Raw genomic sequence first — 17,871 nt, forward strand, 5'->3', positions numbered from 1 at the left:
TGAGCCGTATCCAGCTGAGCTCTCAGGTGGTCCATCCGTGCAGCGAACACGTCACTCCATCTCGTTGGCGGTCTTCCTCGGGGCCGTTTAGTGTCTCTTGGGATCCACTGCAGCGTTCTTTTAGTCCATCTATCGTCGATTGTTCTCATGATGTGACCGGCCCATCTATGTTTTGCTTTCGATACATATTCCGCTGGCGAAGACGGGACATTCCTCTTAAGTCGGAGCTACGAAGACCGGCAAGGTGTTGTGTGCGACGGTTAAACTTCAGGAGACATCTCTCAAGGGCTCTGTGAGTAGTAAGTAGCTTCCTAGACGTGACCGCGGTGTCTGCCCACGTCTCCGCTGCGTAACAGAGCGCTGGAAGGACTGTCGAGTCGAACAGATGGGCACGAAGACCTTGGTCCGTCAGTTTGTCCGTAGCTTCCCTGACGGCTGCGAATGCTGCCCATGCTGCTCTCACTCTTCTATTCAGTTCTTCCTTCAAATCGTTTTCCATGTTCATACAACGCCCGAGGTATACGTATGACGAAGTTTCCACGATTTGGGAGCCTTCAAGTTGTACTCCTCCGTCCTCGCAGTAGGCGTTCTTCATGAACTGTTTATTCGCAGTCCTATTCTCTTCCTTGCTTCATTCATTTCGTTGAGCATCGTTTCTGCTTCATTGGTACTGCTCGAAAAGAGAACGATGTCGTCCGCGAAACGAATGTTCGAAAGAAATCTTCCATCAACACGTATGCCTAAGAAAAGCTGTTCACGGCTGCATTGCAATGGATAATGAAATCACTATCCTGGGGGAAAAAATCGTAGAAACGAATGCAATACTGTCAGCGCTGGTCGATCAAGGTGTGGACGCGTCGTGTGTATCGCCTTGTCGTACCCGCTTTCCAATGGGTATCGTGAGAGGGCGGTGGAAAAGCTGTATCTTAGTCGTGCATCGATCGTAGCAATTGGCTAATGTCCTCACATACGACGCGTCCACACCTTGATCGACCAGTGCTGACAGTATTGCATTCGTTTCTACGCTGTCAAAGGCTTTCTCATACTCGACGAAGGCTAGAACAAGGGGCAGGCGGTATTCCCGGCAAACCTCTATGATCCTCGGCACGGTCTGGATGTGGTCCAAGCAGCTGAACCCCTGGCGGAACCCAGCTTGTTCTTGAGGCTGGGCTTCGTCCAGCGCCCTAGATATGCGCGTGAGGATGATCTTGGTAAATACTTTGTATAACACGCTCAGCAAGCATATCGGACGGTAGTTCCGAAGGTCCTCTCGGTCACCTTTCTTATGGATAAGAACGGTTTGCGAAGTCTTCCACTGGTCTGGGATCCTTTCTTTCTGAAGGTAGGATGCCATGTGCGTTGCTAAGATTACATGAAGCGGATGGCCACCAGCCCGAAGAAAGTCTGCTGATATAAAATCAGGTCCGGGGGCGGTGCCAGGTTTCATGCTCTTGATAGCGACTCGTACTTCCGAAGGGAGAATCCGTGGTGGAACTTCGCCAGTGGGGATGATTGGGCTTGACACAGGAGTTGATGGAAAAGGTTCGAGTAGAACCTCTCCGTAATGATTTCCATCTCACGACGAGAAGACGTGCGAGTCCCGTCTTCGCTCAGCGAGGTTGCTAGCGGAATATTATATTCGCGGAGATCCCTGCGGCACTTCTTTAGACTCGTCCTTCTTTGTGCTGCTTCCAGAATCTTCTTCTGCCTGTACTTCAAAAAATCCTCCTGCAACGCTTTTCTGCAGCTAGTGTTTGCTACTAACCGCTCAATGTGCGATGCATTCGGATCAAGCCTCAAAGCCCTTCTTCTTTCCAACAATTCCTTGGTGGTCTTCGAAATTCGATCCAAGTTTGTCGTGCGCGGCTTCGAGGCACGTTCAGCACACCCTCGTAATCCTCTGAGCAGCATCTCGTAGTCCACGTTTGGGTCCTCCTCGATGTGCCAGGCACCTTGGGACAAGGAGTCTTCGAGTACGCAATCCTCGTAGATGACTTCTTTTCTCCTTCGTTGCCGATAGCAGATGTTCTTTTCCATCGTGTAGCTAAGTCGTACTTCGCAGGAAGGGGACGGTGGTCAGAACCACTACAAAAGGATGGTACCACTGAGACGTCAAGTAGACATCACCTCCGGTTGGTGAGTATGTGGTCGATCTCCGCACGAGTCGCGCCATTGGGCGATTCCCATGTCCACCGACGATGATCTTTTTTCATGAAAAGAGAGTTCCCATGAAAGAGGCGAGCGGCGGACAACAGCCCGGCGAGACGATTGCCATTTTCATTCCGGTCTAATAATCCAAATCTTCCAATCCTGTATTCCTCTTCTGTGGCCTTTCCTAGTTTTGCGTTGAAGTCTCCGACAACGAATTTGTAGAAGCACTTCTCGTTGCGGGCTACTTCCTCCAGCTCTTCGTAGAACGCGTCCAATTCGGATTCATCAGCTGCTGATTTTGGTGAGTAGCAGTTGATGATACTGATGGATTTTTGGCGCAGAGGGCGGAGACGAAGACTGGCCAGACAAGGTGACAGGATCTCGTGAGAATCGACCAGATGCACGACAGATGGGTGAACAACAAAACCAACACCGCCTACATTTCGCGACGGAACCTTCTCTCCACGAATGACGAGTGTACCGTCATTCATCTGTCGTACGTCGCTCCTTCTACACTTGGTCTCCTGCAGAGCAATCACGTGAAATTTGATACGCTCTGCAGCTACGAGAAGGGCATGCAGGTCAGCGTCTGTGGAAACTGTTCTCGCGTTGTAAGTACACGGTCTGAGACAGTCTCCATGGCGAGTCGTGCGTGTGTCGCCTTGGTCCAGAATCAATGACGTCCTGAGCAACCTGAGATTTGATCGCCTCTCACCGGTCGCCATACCGTCCGACGTCTGAGACGGCAGGGCCCACTGTGCAGGGTACTGAGGCAGTGAATATGCTGGAGTGGCAAAGAGACTTTTTACCAAAACTAAGCAGCCATGCCACGGCGAGCTTAGCTTTCACCACAGGTCGTCGCCCAACCTATATGGATCAGGGAACCACCTTGCGACATTTTGCCAAGACGGTGGTGAATGCTTATTCTTAGCTAGGCTTCCGATTCCGAGAAGTCGGAATGTCTAATGTGTCGAACTCCTTCTCAGCTTGGGAGACCCTGCCGGAGGACGAACCTCTGCTGTGCATCGCAGTTCGACCCCCAGTGTCACCTCCACGCCACTATGAGGCGGTAAACCGTTGTGGAGGTTTATATTTCCTAACCGTTCTAAACACGATTAGGAAATATAAACGTGAGACGCGGGCTCCTTCTTTCGGGCATGCCCTTCATATCCTAAGATCTGGGTTTTTGCTGGGACCATAGTGAACCGGACTAGATGATCTCTTCTCACTTGAGTATCATAATACGTGTATCATAGGATACCATAAGATGTGTAAAAGTGTTGATTCATATCATCCAAAGATTTTGTAAGAATTACAACGCATCCAAGCAATTTCACAAATCCTCTTCAGCAGCGATCATTACTATTTAGATTAGGCCCTCGATATTAATCCGCAGCAACAAGTTACGTTGTGGTCAACACGACCTGGGCACGGTCCAATCGCGTAATCGGTTACTACGGTCGAAGTGGCACAGTGAATCTAGCGGCTCGAAGGTGGACCTTACTCATTTCTATAGTCCGATTGCAGCAAAAGAGGTAAAGCAAAGTCTGTCGCAGCTGTGGCTCCATGTTAGAGAAAACCTATCATTTTTGAGATTAACTTAAATAAGAAAGTGCATGAGTCAGTCCCTATGGTTATCCCCTTACGAGTTCGACTTTAATTCGGAACCGTTTGAGGTTGATTAACGCGCGTGTACCCTTACAATGACTCGAGGGGGCTAACCGAAGTATCAGGTCCGTCGTTTCTATCTTCTCAGACAAGTCTGGTACCAATTTATCGATCCAGGAAGAGTGAAAGGCTTGATTAGTACTGGAGCGGCTTCGAACTATTTGGGGTTTAATGCCGCACTAGCAATAATGTAAACAATGCAAGCAATGAAGGTCATCGAAAAGAACAACTTTTATTTTATATGTATGAATTTAATCGAAAGAATTTATCAATACCTGCGATGAGCATTTTTATCCACCTTGGAAAAAAGCTTGACGAAGACGTCTGCAATTGCCCGTAGAGAAGGCGATGTACCCATCGTTGGCACGATTCATGAGCGATGAGAGCTCGATTGTTGAGCTACAAACAGACGTCCGAGTGCTAATAGAAGCCGTTAATATCACGAACGATAATCAAACCTGAAATGCAAGTTGCGACAATGTAGCACCATGGAAACCTTCCAGCGGCTGACAAAGCAACTGGTACGCTTTGTTAGGAGAAGTTCGATGAACTTTATCGACCAGATGTACTGCCGAAGAAGAAAGCGAATCGGACAGTTTGAGCAACGACTCTTCGTAGAAGAACCAGTCATGTGCCTATAAGCATAAAGCCAGAAATGGTACATTCGCCACAGTAAGGTGCTGGTACATGGCACTACCGTGGAAAGGATTAACCACTAACCTCTCGTGCAAGTGATCTCGCCAGCCTTGATAAAACCAAAGCAAAGGCAACAGGTTGATCAGAGAAGGCACAAAGACATCGTACCACGGCCGGCCGGTGCAGGAGTAGAGACCAGATCTGGAAGCATATTTCAAAATAGCATCTTCTAGATTTGTGAGATTTCATTCTCGTTAGCAAATCCTCTTCTTATAGGAATGTATGCAACGATAACGATAAAGGTCGACACCTACTGCGAGCACTTTAATTGCATCTGCCGGATCTCGATTATGCATGAAATCACAGCTCAGTGCTGTTGGTGGTATTAGCTCATCAACTCCAAAGGAAAGACGTCTCTGAAATCATGTGGTGTTTGAATCTCAATGAAAGAACCACAACAAAGGAGTTTTTTGCTAATCATACCAATAAACGGTTTACATCCTTCACAAATTTGTCATCCACGTCTTCTGGAAAAGACGAATAACCCATACACTGGCATAAAACCACCGTTGTAAAAAAGTGCTGAAAACAAATCCAATACGAACAGAATAACGAACACATTCACAGCACAGCACCCTAAAAGATTGCGTTGCCGTGGATCTCCTTACGCAATCTCCCGAACTCGTAATCGGATCATAAAGGTTTCTGATGAATCTCGATGATGTATACCTACATCTGTCTGTGCATTTACCTGCTTGAATGCGTTGGCGATTAAAACCGTTGTCTTCATCGCACCGCTCGAAGCGGTATGGCGGCTCTGCGATTTTGGCGGTTATTGACTGTCCACAACAGTGCGGTCAATAACCACCCAAACCGCAGAGCCTTAGGCTGCCCACAGAGTTCACAGCCGTGCTGGCAGCCTCACACGACGCCAACCGCTACGCTCCACCGCGCCGATTCGAGCGCAGCCCCTGAAGCGTCGTGTGCTCCGTGCTTCATGTCGTTTTAACCCAACTATAGTCCACAGTAAAGCAAATTCGAAAAGATCTAGACAAGCGATAATTTCCTCTTTGGAATAATTCGAAAACAAAATATTCATTTGTTTCACATGGGAAGAAAGTCTTCACTAAAAAGTTGAATAAAACAAAACTTCAACGTATTCAAAAAAAAAAATGAGGCGCGTAGCGTCTGAAACTTCTCCACATCTACAGTCGGATTAAAAAGGACATGCATTTGCGTACGCGCTCGAAACGGCGCGGTGAGCAGCAGTTGGAATCGAGTTGGAACTGTCCCAAACTGCAGCAATGGGTGGTGCCAGCTAGGGTTTCACCACGCTCCACCGCATCGTCGCGAGAGAAGCCGCGTACGCAGTTGCACCGTGTTTCATGTCGTTTTGACCCTACTATACATCACGTTTGAAAATGCAGGATCCAAACAAGAGCAAAAGCACGGTGAAAAAAAAGTATCCAAGAATGCTCTGAAGAAGACAAACCTGGTCAGAGTTCCTAGCCATCTTCAAAAGCATCTCGGATGTTACCGTCACTTGCGGTTTACGTTCCAATATCGCAGCCAGAAAGGCAACCCTATCTGCTACGGCAACCGTTTCACAGAGAATCGCAGTCATCAACTATAAATGGCGCCGATTTTGAATGATTATTCTTTGAGCATCTAACCATTCTGCAAACTTCATCATCCAGTAGGTCATCCAGATCCACTTCATTAAGAATTGAAGGTTCGTTGATATGAGCGGAGAGTTGAAGTAATTGACGCGCTTCTGTGGAGCCACAATGACTTTGTAGGCACAATTCAACGATTCGGGAGGCAAGCGATGGCATCTTTAGAGCAGATTTTATCTTTCAACGTCTCATTGAACATAAATGACTCGTACCTCATCACTGTCCAAAAATTCGATTAACTGCGTATCTCCGAACGCTGTCGCAAATATTCTAACAACAATCTCCGAGCCTTGTTCAACATCTTCAATGGATACTTCTGACAGTTGCTCTTCTAACCACGTGACAAATTTCACATGTTCGAATTGTGGTGATCTGTAGAGCAAATAGGCACTATGCAGAATCAAACACAATTCGCAGCTGTCCTGAAATTTAACAGAATACTAAAATTTAGTCCCTGGTGGAACATTAATGAGGAATTGACCTGCAGCACTATGACGGGAAATCCATTCTCAACGTAAACGAGGAGTTCTCGCAGAGCAGTCAGTGAAGCGCCTATAAAATTATATTTAGATTCATTTGAAGAAAGAAGAACAATCTGCAGATGGCGTGTTCAAAAGGATAAGCGCGATGCTCCTTCCACTGGCATAGGAAAGAGAAAGGAATTAAATAATAGAGACTGCCAAGCGCAGATAAAGCATGCGGCAAAAGTGGCGTGGGGTCAGCCCGGTAGAACAAATTCGTCGAACAAAATCATCAATGTTGATTTTTGTGGGACTTCACAGTGTAGCAACTGGTACGATCACTACTAGGTGCTCCTGCTCCGATACGAAAACAAGAGTATTATCAGAGTATACAATAACTTCGAATAAAAATAAGTGAAATACATCAAGAGGGACTAAGCTCTGAGCTATGGAAAACAAATTCGCAGAAGCTCCACATTTTTTGCGTTCTACACAGAAACTATACATGATGGTGGTCCTATAAAGAAACTAGAAGCCCATCTTTCACGTGCCGAAATGCAATGGTGAAATTATAAGGAACATCGGATGTTGTTTTTCTTTTATCGAATTCACCAAAACTAAGTCCACTGATCACCATTTTTCCTTAATTTTTCGATTTTTGTTTCCAAAAACTACAGCAAAGGAGAAGCATCTGGATAAGAGTCGCCATCTCAAAGGGTACACATAATCGAGTGAAACACACAAAGTTTTGAAAAATTAGACTAACCGGCGAATACAACAGCTGGCAATGGTCTTCTGTCGTTTGATGGTGACAATAGAATTGGGGGAGCAATCCCGGAAGGTGTCGCACCAGAAGTGATGTTCTCCGAAGGAACACCAATAAGTAGAGCTGAAATGCTTTGCATTACATAAATCGCAAGAGAGAGACTTATTGAACTCAAATAATAAGGAATAAGAATAAGCTGGCATTAAGAAAACAGCCATAACCCTTTGTTGGATATGTAGGAGGGTTAAAACAACATGGCGTACACTTGCGTAAGCGGTTGCACACGAGGTGAAATTAGTGGTTGGAATCAAGGTGAGGCTATCGCGCACTGCAGCGATGAGTGATGTTGCCAAGAGTCCTCCTCCGATCCTAACCGCTACGCTCCACTGCACCGCTTTGACCGCATCTGCTTACGCAATTGCACCGAGCTTCATGCCTGGACTATGGTTGGTGCTGAGTATGTTCAGTCGATTGGCTTCGATTGGGTCAAGGCGCAAATATGTGACAACCACAAAAAGAGTGTGCGTTGCGCAGACGCGCTGCACCACCGGTTGAACACATTCGGCGCCAACTATGTGTAAACTACAAGATGAACATACCCGGAGGCGGATGCGCAAGTTTCACCACTGCATGCGCCCGGAAGGTGGACTCCTCTGCTGTTTCTATGTTTCTTGAGAGGATGAGCAAGGTATTCAGGGAAGCGTCAACCATCAAGCGACCCTCTTCACGTGCTGTCACAGCCATAGAGTTCACAATCACATGCAAGACCTCGACATCTCGTTCCGTCTAAAAAAGCGAGACGTACCAAACGTTACATCAGCAACAGTAAGTCTCACACTAACCTGCGGAAGAACTGCTCTTAAAGCGCTGCTGGCGCTTCTAGCAAGAGGATCATGATGTTCTCCAGACGAGATTAACCATAGGCCGCCGCCAGATATAAGAACGCTTATCGCGGATTGAAACCGAGAGAGGTACTGTAGTCGTAAGCGAATAAGAAGGCATATATAAACAACAAGGAAAAGTGCACGAACCTTCTCTGAGAGTTGATTTCCGTTCGAGACCAAGCTTATAATGAGAGTTGGCATACCCTCGTCTACTTCAGCGGCATTTGCGGCCAGTCGGCTGTAGATATGTTTAGATGCTCCAGGTAAAGCCTTAACTACTGATCTTACAAGGTTTTAAAATTCACGCAGTTAGGATCATACAATTAGGAAATGTATAATCGGGTCAAAACGACACGAACACGGACAGCTGCGGCTGCGCTCGAAGCGGTGCGGTGGACACAGCGGTTGGAATCGAGTGGAACCATGGCGAACTGCAGAAATTGGTGGCGGTAGCGAGGGTCCTCACACGACGCCAACCGCTACGCTCCACCGCACCGCTTCGAGCGCATCCGCACGCAATTGCCCTCTTTTTTTAACCAACTGAACTCTTCCTTTTTAAAAAAAAAAAAAAAAAAAAAAAAAAAAAAAAAAAAAAAAAAAAAAAAAAAAAAAAAAAAAACAACGCAGATCCGCGAAACCCCCTAAACCCCCCCCCCCCCCCAAAAGGGACCCCCCCCTCCCCTGAATTTCATATCGTTTTGACGCGAACCATCCATCTTCCTACATTCAAGTGGGTTATAAAAAGTGGGTCATAAAAATACGTTATAGAGAGTTATGTCATAGTAGTAATGATAGATATCATCTGATTTCTACTTTTTGCATACTTACCTGCGAGCTGCCAAGCATAATCGCTGGACATATTTGCACACCACCTACCCCACCACCACCCACGGCGATTGCAGCCGATTCCGGTGAAACGGACAAGTCCGTTACAGATGTTTCGCTATCGTCCATTCATAAATCCTATAAATGAGAAATTCATAATTCCTCTCAAATGCGTAACTGAAAACATCTAAAAGAAACATCCTTCGAAAATTTTGGAAAGGATGAACGGAAAAAATCGAAGGTTAAAAGAGATTCTCGAAACAGAGGAATCACAATAACATTACAATAGTTTCTGATTCGTGCTCATCAGTACACGGTAGTACCAATGATGTTCGAGTGCTGCAGAGAAATCCTGGAGCAACCTTGGACACAGACGATTACGCGCATGAGATTACGCGTTTTAGTCCTCGTTTTAAAGGATTGATTATATATTGAAACGGCAGCAGTCCTTTTAAAATTCAGCTATTTATTAGCAAATGATTTAGGCTCACTGGGGAACTTGATTGAAACTATTCGCTCAACTGGGTACTGTAAACACATGGGGTGTGGTGATACTTCAGAATTTGGTGGGGGGTGGGGGGAGGCAAAATTAAATCCGAATTAGTCCAATATTTTAAAATTTCATATCTATTCATACTTATGCTTCGCACATTTAAATATAAAATGGTCAACAGTACATACGGTACTGAAAAAAAAAACTCTCAAACTACTACTGAATCTTTAAAGGCATCACCCCACGAATCTCAGGTGGTACGGATTTCAGATGGTGTATTCGTATACGGGATCGTAGATCATGGAGAGAAGGGTGATTCCGTCCATTTCTTCCTAATTGCCGTAAAAAACGGCCCGGAAGATACGGCTTCGAGCGTTCCGGTGCGCTATTTTCTACAATGAGTTCGATTGGAGCGCGCCAGCCGTGTGCACGCGCCGCATCTTCCGGGCCGTTTTTTAGGGCAATTAGGAAGAAATGGACGGATCCATCTCTTCATAATCTACGATCCCGTATACGAATACTCCACCTGAAACCGGCACCACCTCAGATTCGTGGGGTGATGCCTTTAAGAGAGGCAATAGTATTAGTAGGAATAGACGACATGAGAAAGAATCACAGGAAAATGAAGTATTCACCAGTTTTGGTTGAGTTCGAGAAAGAACTACTAAAGAAAACGTGTTGACTAATCAAATAGTTAAAATGAATTAATTTCACAACGTTACAAAGAAAATAAGTTAGAATGTGAAAAAGATAATTAAAATGTGAAAAGAAGTGTAATTAGCAGTGGAAGACCCGCAAATTGATTAAAGAAAATGCGTAGCACAGATGAGGAGCGGAAGACAGACAGTATTCTGTAAAAAGGAGGGAAAGAGAAGATGAGGGAAGAAAAGTTTCAAGAGAGATATGACAAATGTCCAATTACCTATAAATATTATCCTACAGAGCGAAGTTTAAATGTGCACAGTGGTGATGAAATGTGGTCCAGTACCACATTCATTGCCCGTTCTATTTGCCTATTTAATTTTTCCCCATTCTATTTGCCCGAATAATCACAATAACAAAAATAATAAATAATAGCAATAGTGATAACATCAGTAATAATAGAAATAGTAATAATAACAATAATAGTAAGAGGTCCGCTGTAGCCAAACGGTCGATGGTTCAATCCGCCCCAGTCCCAACCACGCTTTTCATCCCTTCCATACCAATAGATTGATACCAGGCCAGTCTGGGAGGATAAAAACACTGACTTGACACATCGGCTAGCCCCCACAGGTTGTTGTATAGGCCAGTTACACGTAAGTAACCCCAAACGATTCTGAATTGAAGTGAACGTGGTAGCGCATCCCAAGCGGATTGAATAACGCCAGAAACGTTGTCTCCTTTTTATCCTTTGTGATAATAATAATAATAATAATAATAATAATAATAATAATAATAATAATAATAATAACAGAAATAATGATTATATTAGTAATATTAATTAAAAAAAACAGTAAAAATAAAAAAAACAACGAGTAGGATTCTTTCGTCAACCGATGGTTGGTTGCATGGAGGTAACCTCTATTAAACAGCAGTCAGCAAACAGTTGGAATAATCAATGCGAAGATCCAGGAGAAACAGCGAGAAACAGAAGTCGAGGAAATCACTGAGCGCGGATATTAATCAAAACACCCGGAGGGCTAACACCGAATAACTTGGCGTGACGAGTTCTTTCAATAATAAGCTTTTCTTCTTCGTTAGATATATGACTTCGCTTCACGAGCAACGAGTGGGTGCTCGGAGAAATCCACGCTCTCACCTTTGCTCACCCTACATATTTTAGATATTTTAAGAAATGAATGATCAATTAAGCACTCATCATTGAAACGTAAAAATACCGTAAATCGTGATGATGGTTGACTGACAGATTGGCTGATTTAAAGATGCGATGTTCGACGGGCGGGATGATTTTCAATTCAATTCGAATTACTGGAATTTACTACGATTTTCAAGATTTTTATGGATCAAGCGTATGTGCTAATAAAAAGCCCAACTAGACTTAGGGACAGGCAAGAACGAGACGTGAAAACCGAGGAGAATTCGAGTTTCGCCCGAGTGAAAACTTATTCCGATTTGATGTCGGAATTATTTTCACCTCACAGCTGAGTACATTTCAGCACAACTCAGCAACCGATTCCGATGACTAATGTGTTTCCCAGGTATTTACTGAAGGTTTTTCTACAAGAGGTTTAGTGAACCAGTGAAATCATTGCACACAGACAACCCTTACCGCACACTACGTGACCGAAGATGAGGATGCAAAGAACAAAAAAAAAACGGACTGAAAGAAGAGGAAAATAGGCAAGGAGCGAAATAAAAGCTCGTCAGAAGCGACCAACTCTTCGCTCCCATCGGTCCGATTGTCTATCCATCTTCTCTAATTGTCATGTATTTCATTTTGATCTCTTATAAGGAATCAATTATCCTCTTCCTATTGAAGAAGAACAGAATGAAACCTCGAATATAACTGATAGCAGCGAGTCGATTCCAGTCACTATGGTCTAAAAACTCAACTCAGTTTCGAGGAAAAATGCTGAGAAAAGCCTTTGTAAAGGTTTTCAAAGAGCAAGAAAAACAAAAAAGCAAAAAAAAAAGTTCCCTAAGTTCGTTCCGGCACGACTCGTAAAGAAAAAAGCACCAACGCTAGGGTTGCTTAGGCAATTACGTATGCGAATACAACCGGTCTATTATTGAATTTCAATGAATCGACGCCCGGACATCCGTAAATAACCGAAGCTTGTGACCTACCAAATGCATAAAAATCAACCAGTAAATTGATCCATATGATGTTCAAAATAAAAGGCAAAAATAGGAAAATTCCGCAAGTTCTGAATATTTTCCGGATAAGATTGCATCGTGCATAGTCTCCGTGGAGGGGTTCAACCGGGTGAACGCGACGCGTCTGCACACATCTAACGGTGTTTATATGGCTGATCAAACAGCTCTCTTTCTCGTAAAAAAGCGATTAAAAGTGAATTCCATCCTAGTATAGATGGTGTAAGAATTTGATAACAGAAAATAAATGGTGAATATCTTACAGATTCAATTTGAACGGAAATTCACTTGTTTCTCTTTTTTCAGAAAAATAAAAAATTTGAGGAATAAACATAGTATCAATGGTGTCTCGTCAGTTAACACTTATGGGAGTGCGCCTGACAGAAGATTGAGTTCCTGTGGTTGCGGCTTCTCTTAGCCTGGCACGGTATCTTATTTACAATATCTCTGAAAAAATTCACCGGTCTTTTTAGACGTTCCTGCCTTTCGGAGGTGAAAGTAGGCAAAGAATAATAAATAAAAAAGCAGAAAAAAATGTGAGAAAGTGGAAAGAAGAAAAAGTAAAAGGGAATGAATAATTTGGAAAAAAAATGATAATACGAGATTCTTTCTTGGGTGTCATATTCTACCCAGAAAATTGGATATTTCGCACCAAAAATACTACCATCAAAAAATAACAATTAATTCGCAATGTGATCGCACGCAATTCGTCTGTGAAGTGCAAGAATCGCAGCAAAAAAGACCTAATGCAATGGGAGTTCAGAGAAAAATTGAAGAACTTCTTAGATGGATAAAAAAAGCAGTAAATTCTTGTTATTCTTAACAATCGAATATACGGCGACAATAATAATGTTCAATAAAGTTAGCGTGAGTATTTGTTTACTGAAAACCAAAGAAATGTTGATGAAGCTCTCAGCGTACGATGAGATATACGTTCACTCTAGTAGATTGATGCATTCAAAACAAGAACAAATGTTGGACAAAGATTCGGATAATCCTTTGAAAACAGGAATTTAAATCCAGGAAAAAAAGGTAGAAATTAACGACATATACCATCATGTTCACATCAACACGTAGAACGTGAAAATGTGGACACCACGGCTAGATCTTGGGACCGCTACTCGCGCACGACTTGCGAGGTGTCTGTGCTTCAACAATGTGGAGCCGAGAGGTTTGAGGTGCATTAACCCTGCTCCAGTGATTCCACCGCGTCGAATGTCCAACAGCGAGGAATGAAAGAAGTTAAAGGTTTGATGTTGTAGATGGGGTAGAAGCTGTAGACAATAAAGAATCAAAATAAAAAAGAATAAGAGGAGAGTGCTATGAAGGAGCAATTGCAGAACATTTTAGTTTTCTGAACTCGAAGTGATGAAAACGACATGAAGTTCACTGAAGTTGCGGAAGCGACTCGAAGCGGCGCGGTGAAGCAGGCGGTTGGGATCTAGGTGGAACAATTGTGAAATCCACTGCCCCCTTCTGATCCTAACGCAACTGCACCAACTGTTTTGTACCTACTATAAACTGTAAAGAATAAAATGTCAAGCACTAATCCATCCGTTTGGGATGCGCCACCACGTTCACTCCAATTCAGAATCGCTTGATGTTTACGACAGTGGAGCTGGCCTATACAATGACCTGCGGGGGCTAGCCGATGTGTGAAGTCAGTGATTTTATTCTTCCAGAGAAGCCTTGTACCAATTTATCGACCCCAGTGCTTTTCCTGCAATTTGCCTGGTTTGTTAAGCAGGAAGAAGTTCATATTTCAACCTGTGGCCTATGAGGATATCGGGAAGTATAGGTTCTCACATCTATGGCGTAATTTGCCCCCAACTCAATAATAGAGCAGAAACGAAAGGCAAAAATCTGTAGATCAGGAAAAGTAGTCGCAGGAAGTTGATAATAGTAGTGTAGAACGTCTTCTCTTTCTTATATTAATCCTTTTCTTAGAAACACATCTCATAAAATACAAAAAAAATACAAAGTGAAACCAAACTAAGGACAAACAGACACGCCATAACATTGAAAGCATGAAAAAATTTGAAATTTGATTGTGAATTCATTTTCGAACCAGGGAAGAAACTCACAGAAAATTAGAAAATGTACAACCCCAGTGAATGGTTTTGTTCTTACGTGAGCACCAGGCACATGCTATGCATCGCTTTACACTTTAACTACGAGTTTAGCAGTGATATATGAGCTCTTTAAACAAAGTTGATGTCCTCTGGAGAAGTCAGAACAGCGCCGAAACATAAAATATCGGTTGAGGTCTCGAGGAAGAGATCATTGGAAGGTGTTAAACGATGTACAGATCACAACGAAGTTCATAGCTAAGTCAGACTGGTCGGCATAACATGGGTGGCGAGAGAAACCTGGATGCAACTGGCCGAGATCCACTCGAATTAGTCGTGTTTGTACTCGATATCTGGCGATTAATGACCGCCAATTTACAAGCGTTACAACTGTGGACGCGGCCGCGCAGCTGTGACAATCAGCTCGCATTTATCACGACAATCAAAGTGTTGGGAAATATCCAGAAGAAATATTTTATTGCTAATTAGATTCAATAAAATACTTTATTTTTTGTAGTAGAAATAATATATTAAGTTAATTAATTAGAAACTGAATTCCATGAACTTTCAAGGAATTGGATAACTTAATTTTGAAAAAAAAATAATTTTCTGGGAGAATATTTGAAAAAAAATATGACGAGGAGTTCATGCAAAGTGTTTAGTCGATTTGTGAGTAGGATATCAGAAAAGGACAAGAAAAACAACTGTAAAATCCCGAAGCATTACTAATTTACTGAAGATGTGATGGAGAAGGGAACTGAGAAGACCGAAACCACACATTAAAACAACTAAGGAGACAAAACTGTAAACAAAAACTGTTGCGCAGTCATGTTTTCTAGATCTACTCCTACATTCCGTAATTATACAAGGAGAGTGTAGAATGAGATAGAAACAAATGAATAAAGCGTAAAACTCCAGGTCTTTGTGCTTTATTCCATGGAAAAGAACCAATCCTGTTATCGTAAGCAAATTTAAGATCACTCGATAACACCGTGATATGAACAGGAACTTGACTCCTCTGAAACGGTTACAGTACCTATGCATATGTATCCAACTATGCCATCAAAAAATCAAAATCGAAAAATCTGCAATTTCTGTGACCTCTATGAATTTCCTTTCTCAATGAGCAATTCGGATGCAGGTCTACTCTCTGAGCAGTTTGTTGCAAAGGATTCGGTTTGATATTGTCACGAGAAAAAAAGAGAGTAGGAACAGATAAATGTAAAATGTAAGATAAATGTAAATGTCAAACAAAAGGCTGAATGAACACATGCACCTTGTTAAAAGAATAAAACAAAAAATAAACTAATGAACCAACCAATTGACACGTCAGTTGTAGTCATTTATTTAAAAAGATTGACAACCTTACGACTATCACGTTTCATTTAGAGAAAAAAAAAACCTTTTCTCTGAAAAATAGCAAGAAAAACCGAAGCACAATTGTGCTGGAAGTATAGCTGATTTTGAAAAAAAAAACTGATAACCAGCAAATTCTCGACGTACAGCAGAATCTTCAGACGCGTCGCATACGAGTGAAGGAGAACTGTTGGCTTCAGCGACTTCAGAGGTGACAACCAGTAGTGTGACAAATGTAGGAAACATCATTTCCGACGGAAGTCTCTCATCAACAACGCGCACTGATATCGCACCACTTCGAAATTAGCGCAGAACAGGTGAAAAAAAAAGACAACGACGTGCACACACGAAGTGTACAGTGACCGAAGATGAAATAGAGCCGCGGCGGGGCGAAAGTACGGTGACTGACTGGTACCTGTTTGAGAGAAAGTGCAACATTAGTGTTGGATGTTTCTTCTGATAATTTTGCACTTGTTTGTCCCACCTCCAGTTCTCCACGGAATTTTTGGAAGGAGATTTTCTTTCCCAATTTTGTCAGTTTTTTCTTTTGCAATTTTTTTTCGACAAATTACTCCGACGCAAATTATTAATTTACTAATTATTAGTACTATTTTATTCTTATTAAAATTCCAAGGAAAAGACGAGAAAAGACTTCTGAGAAAAAAAGAGACACTATTTCCTTCTCTGGTGATACTTCGATGGTTTTTAAATAAGTTATGTTGAAGAGGCGCAAATCGCCGGAACCAACAACTTTTCAAATGTAGTATTTGGAGTCAAACAATTCGTATCGTAATAAACACATCAACAATTGATATCCTCTACAAAGAACAGCCGAAAAATTCTACGGTAATCATAGGATCAGTGAAAAATTAACGGAAAACTCCAGCTACATCCTTAAATTCTTAAATTCCTCGAGTCCTTAGTTTCCATTTTAATTCAACAGAAAAATACTCATACATGTAAAGAATTTTCGCACTTCCATCACCTTGTGGATGGTTAAACACACATCCGAAAAAGTTACCGTTTTATTCCTATTCATAGACCAAATATCTGCGCATAGTAGGAAAAGAAGCTTTTCGGGACATCGATTCACCATTACTGTAACTGAATGCAATAAAATTTATTTCGAATTCTCGAATTTTCTAGAATTTTGGATCAGTTGCTGTACGGTTTTTGATTTGTTAAACTATATGTGCTTGCAGCCTTGAGCATGTGTTTAACACAACTGACGATGGATTTTAATTTTTTCAAGCTCGTTTCGAAGCTGTCAGGTATATGTCAGGTAAGCACATTCATGTCGACTCGAATTTTTGCGAAACTTAAAAAGAAAACTTCTGCACATTAAATTTAAGAGCATTTAGCTGTTCTGGTATAGAATCAATACAAAGTAAGAATAATCTGGGGTTCTTCACAGTATTTATTCGAACTACTTATTTATTTATTTATTACTACTTACTTATCCATTTATTTACTTTTCGGACTAAAATGGAAAAGGTTTCATATTAATTGCTTCTTTCTATACAAGGGACGAGTTTCTACTTTTTCCATCTACTATTCATTCTTTCCAAAATTAGATAATTTTAATTTTTTTGAGTATTTTAACAGTATAAGGAGGGTTGGAAATCTTAGAAGGATACGATAATATATTATTTGATAACTACAGGTGAGGAAGAATCGAGCAAGTATGAAGACAAAAATAACTGTATAATAAGAGAAGTTGTCAATCGCGAATGGTCAATGTACTAGAATATTCCGGAAAACGCGCAAAAAAAAATAATCAAAACCAGGAAATTCGGTGAAGGATCACATGAAGTGAGGTAGCTGGATACTGATATACGATAATCCATCCCGATCAATGTGGCGACGATTCGTAACGTGTCGTTGCGCACGCAGAAAAAGATTGATCACTTTGTCACCGAACATTTACAAAGATATAAACGAGTTTCGAATGCTTTGTTGTGTGTGATTTCTTAATCACCGCGCAACCAACGCAAGATTTGTAGCCAACAAATATAAATCAGAATTTTTGTTGTAAAAATCCCTCTGACGGAAACGCAGCGAGAAAAAGA

General features: G+C 42.3%; 3 protein-coding genes across 5 annotated transcripts; all 3 read right to left on the minus strand.

Annotated features, from left to right (window-relative positions):
* Positions 1-145: 145 nt before the first annotated feature.
* Positions 146-595, minus strand: RB195_011382 (uncharacterized protein; the record flags this gene model as incomplete). Its single annotated transcript, XM_064192764.1, has 1 exon — positions 146-595. One exon carries the CDS (start codon positions 593-595, stop codon positions 146-148), a length of 450 nt encoding a protein of 149 aa, XP_064050347.1.
* A 246-nt stretch (positions 596-841) lies between these two features.
* Positions 842-2,037, minus strand: RB195_011383 (uncharacterized protein; the record flags this gene model as incomplete). Of its 2 annotated transcripts, XM_064192766.1 has the most annotated exons (3): positions 842-1,517; positions 1,556-1,708; positions 1,766-2,037. In XM_064192766.1, the coding sequence occupies 3 exons, from the start codon at positions 2,035-2,037 to the stop codon at positions 842-844; spliced, it is 1,101 nt and encodes a 366-aa protein (XP_064050348.1). The 2 variants fall into 2 exon arrangements, with proteins under 2 accessions (XP_064050348.1, XP_064050349.1); XM_064192765.1 differs by having other exon boundaries at positions 1,444-2,037.
* An 86-nt stretch (positions 2,038-2,123) lies between these two features.
* Positions 2,124-9,196, minus strand: RB195_011384 (uncharacterized protein; the record flags this gene model as incomplete). 2 transcript variants are annotated; one of them, XM_064192768.1, is made up of 16 exons in its annotated part: positions 2,124-2,935; positions 4,095-4,218; positions 4,278-4,454; positions 4,540-4,656; positions 4,770-4,871; positions 4,939-5,037; positions 5,207-5,272; positions 5,948-6,082; positions 6,141-6,290; positions 6,344-6,553; positions 6,613-6,683; positions 7,359-7,481; positions 7,958-8,144; positions 8,201-8,332; positions 8,390-8,512; positions 9,071-9,196. In XM_064192768.1, 16 exons carry the CDS (start codon positions 9,194-9,196, stop codon positions 2,124-2,126), a joined length of 2,754 nt encoding a protein of 917 aa, XP_064050351.1. The 2 variants fall into 2 exon arrangements, with proteins under 2 accessions (XP_064050351.1, XP_064050350.1); XM_064192767.1 differs by lacking the exon at positions 5,207-5,272.
* Positions 9,197-17,871: the final 8,675 nt, after the last annotated feature.

This window comes from Necator americanus, chromosome III (assembly GCF_031761385.1).
Source record: "Necator americanus strain Aroian chromosome III, whole genome shotgun sequence".
Classification (NCBI taxonomy): domain Eukaryota; kingdom Metazoa; phylum Nematoda; class Chromadorea; order Rhabditida; family Ancylostomatidae; genus Necator; species Necator americanus.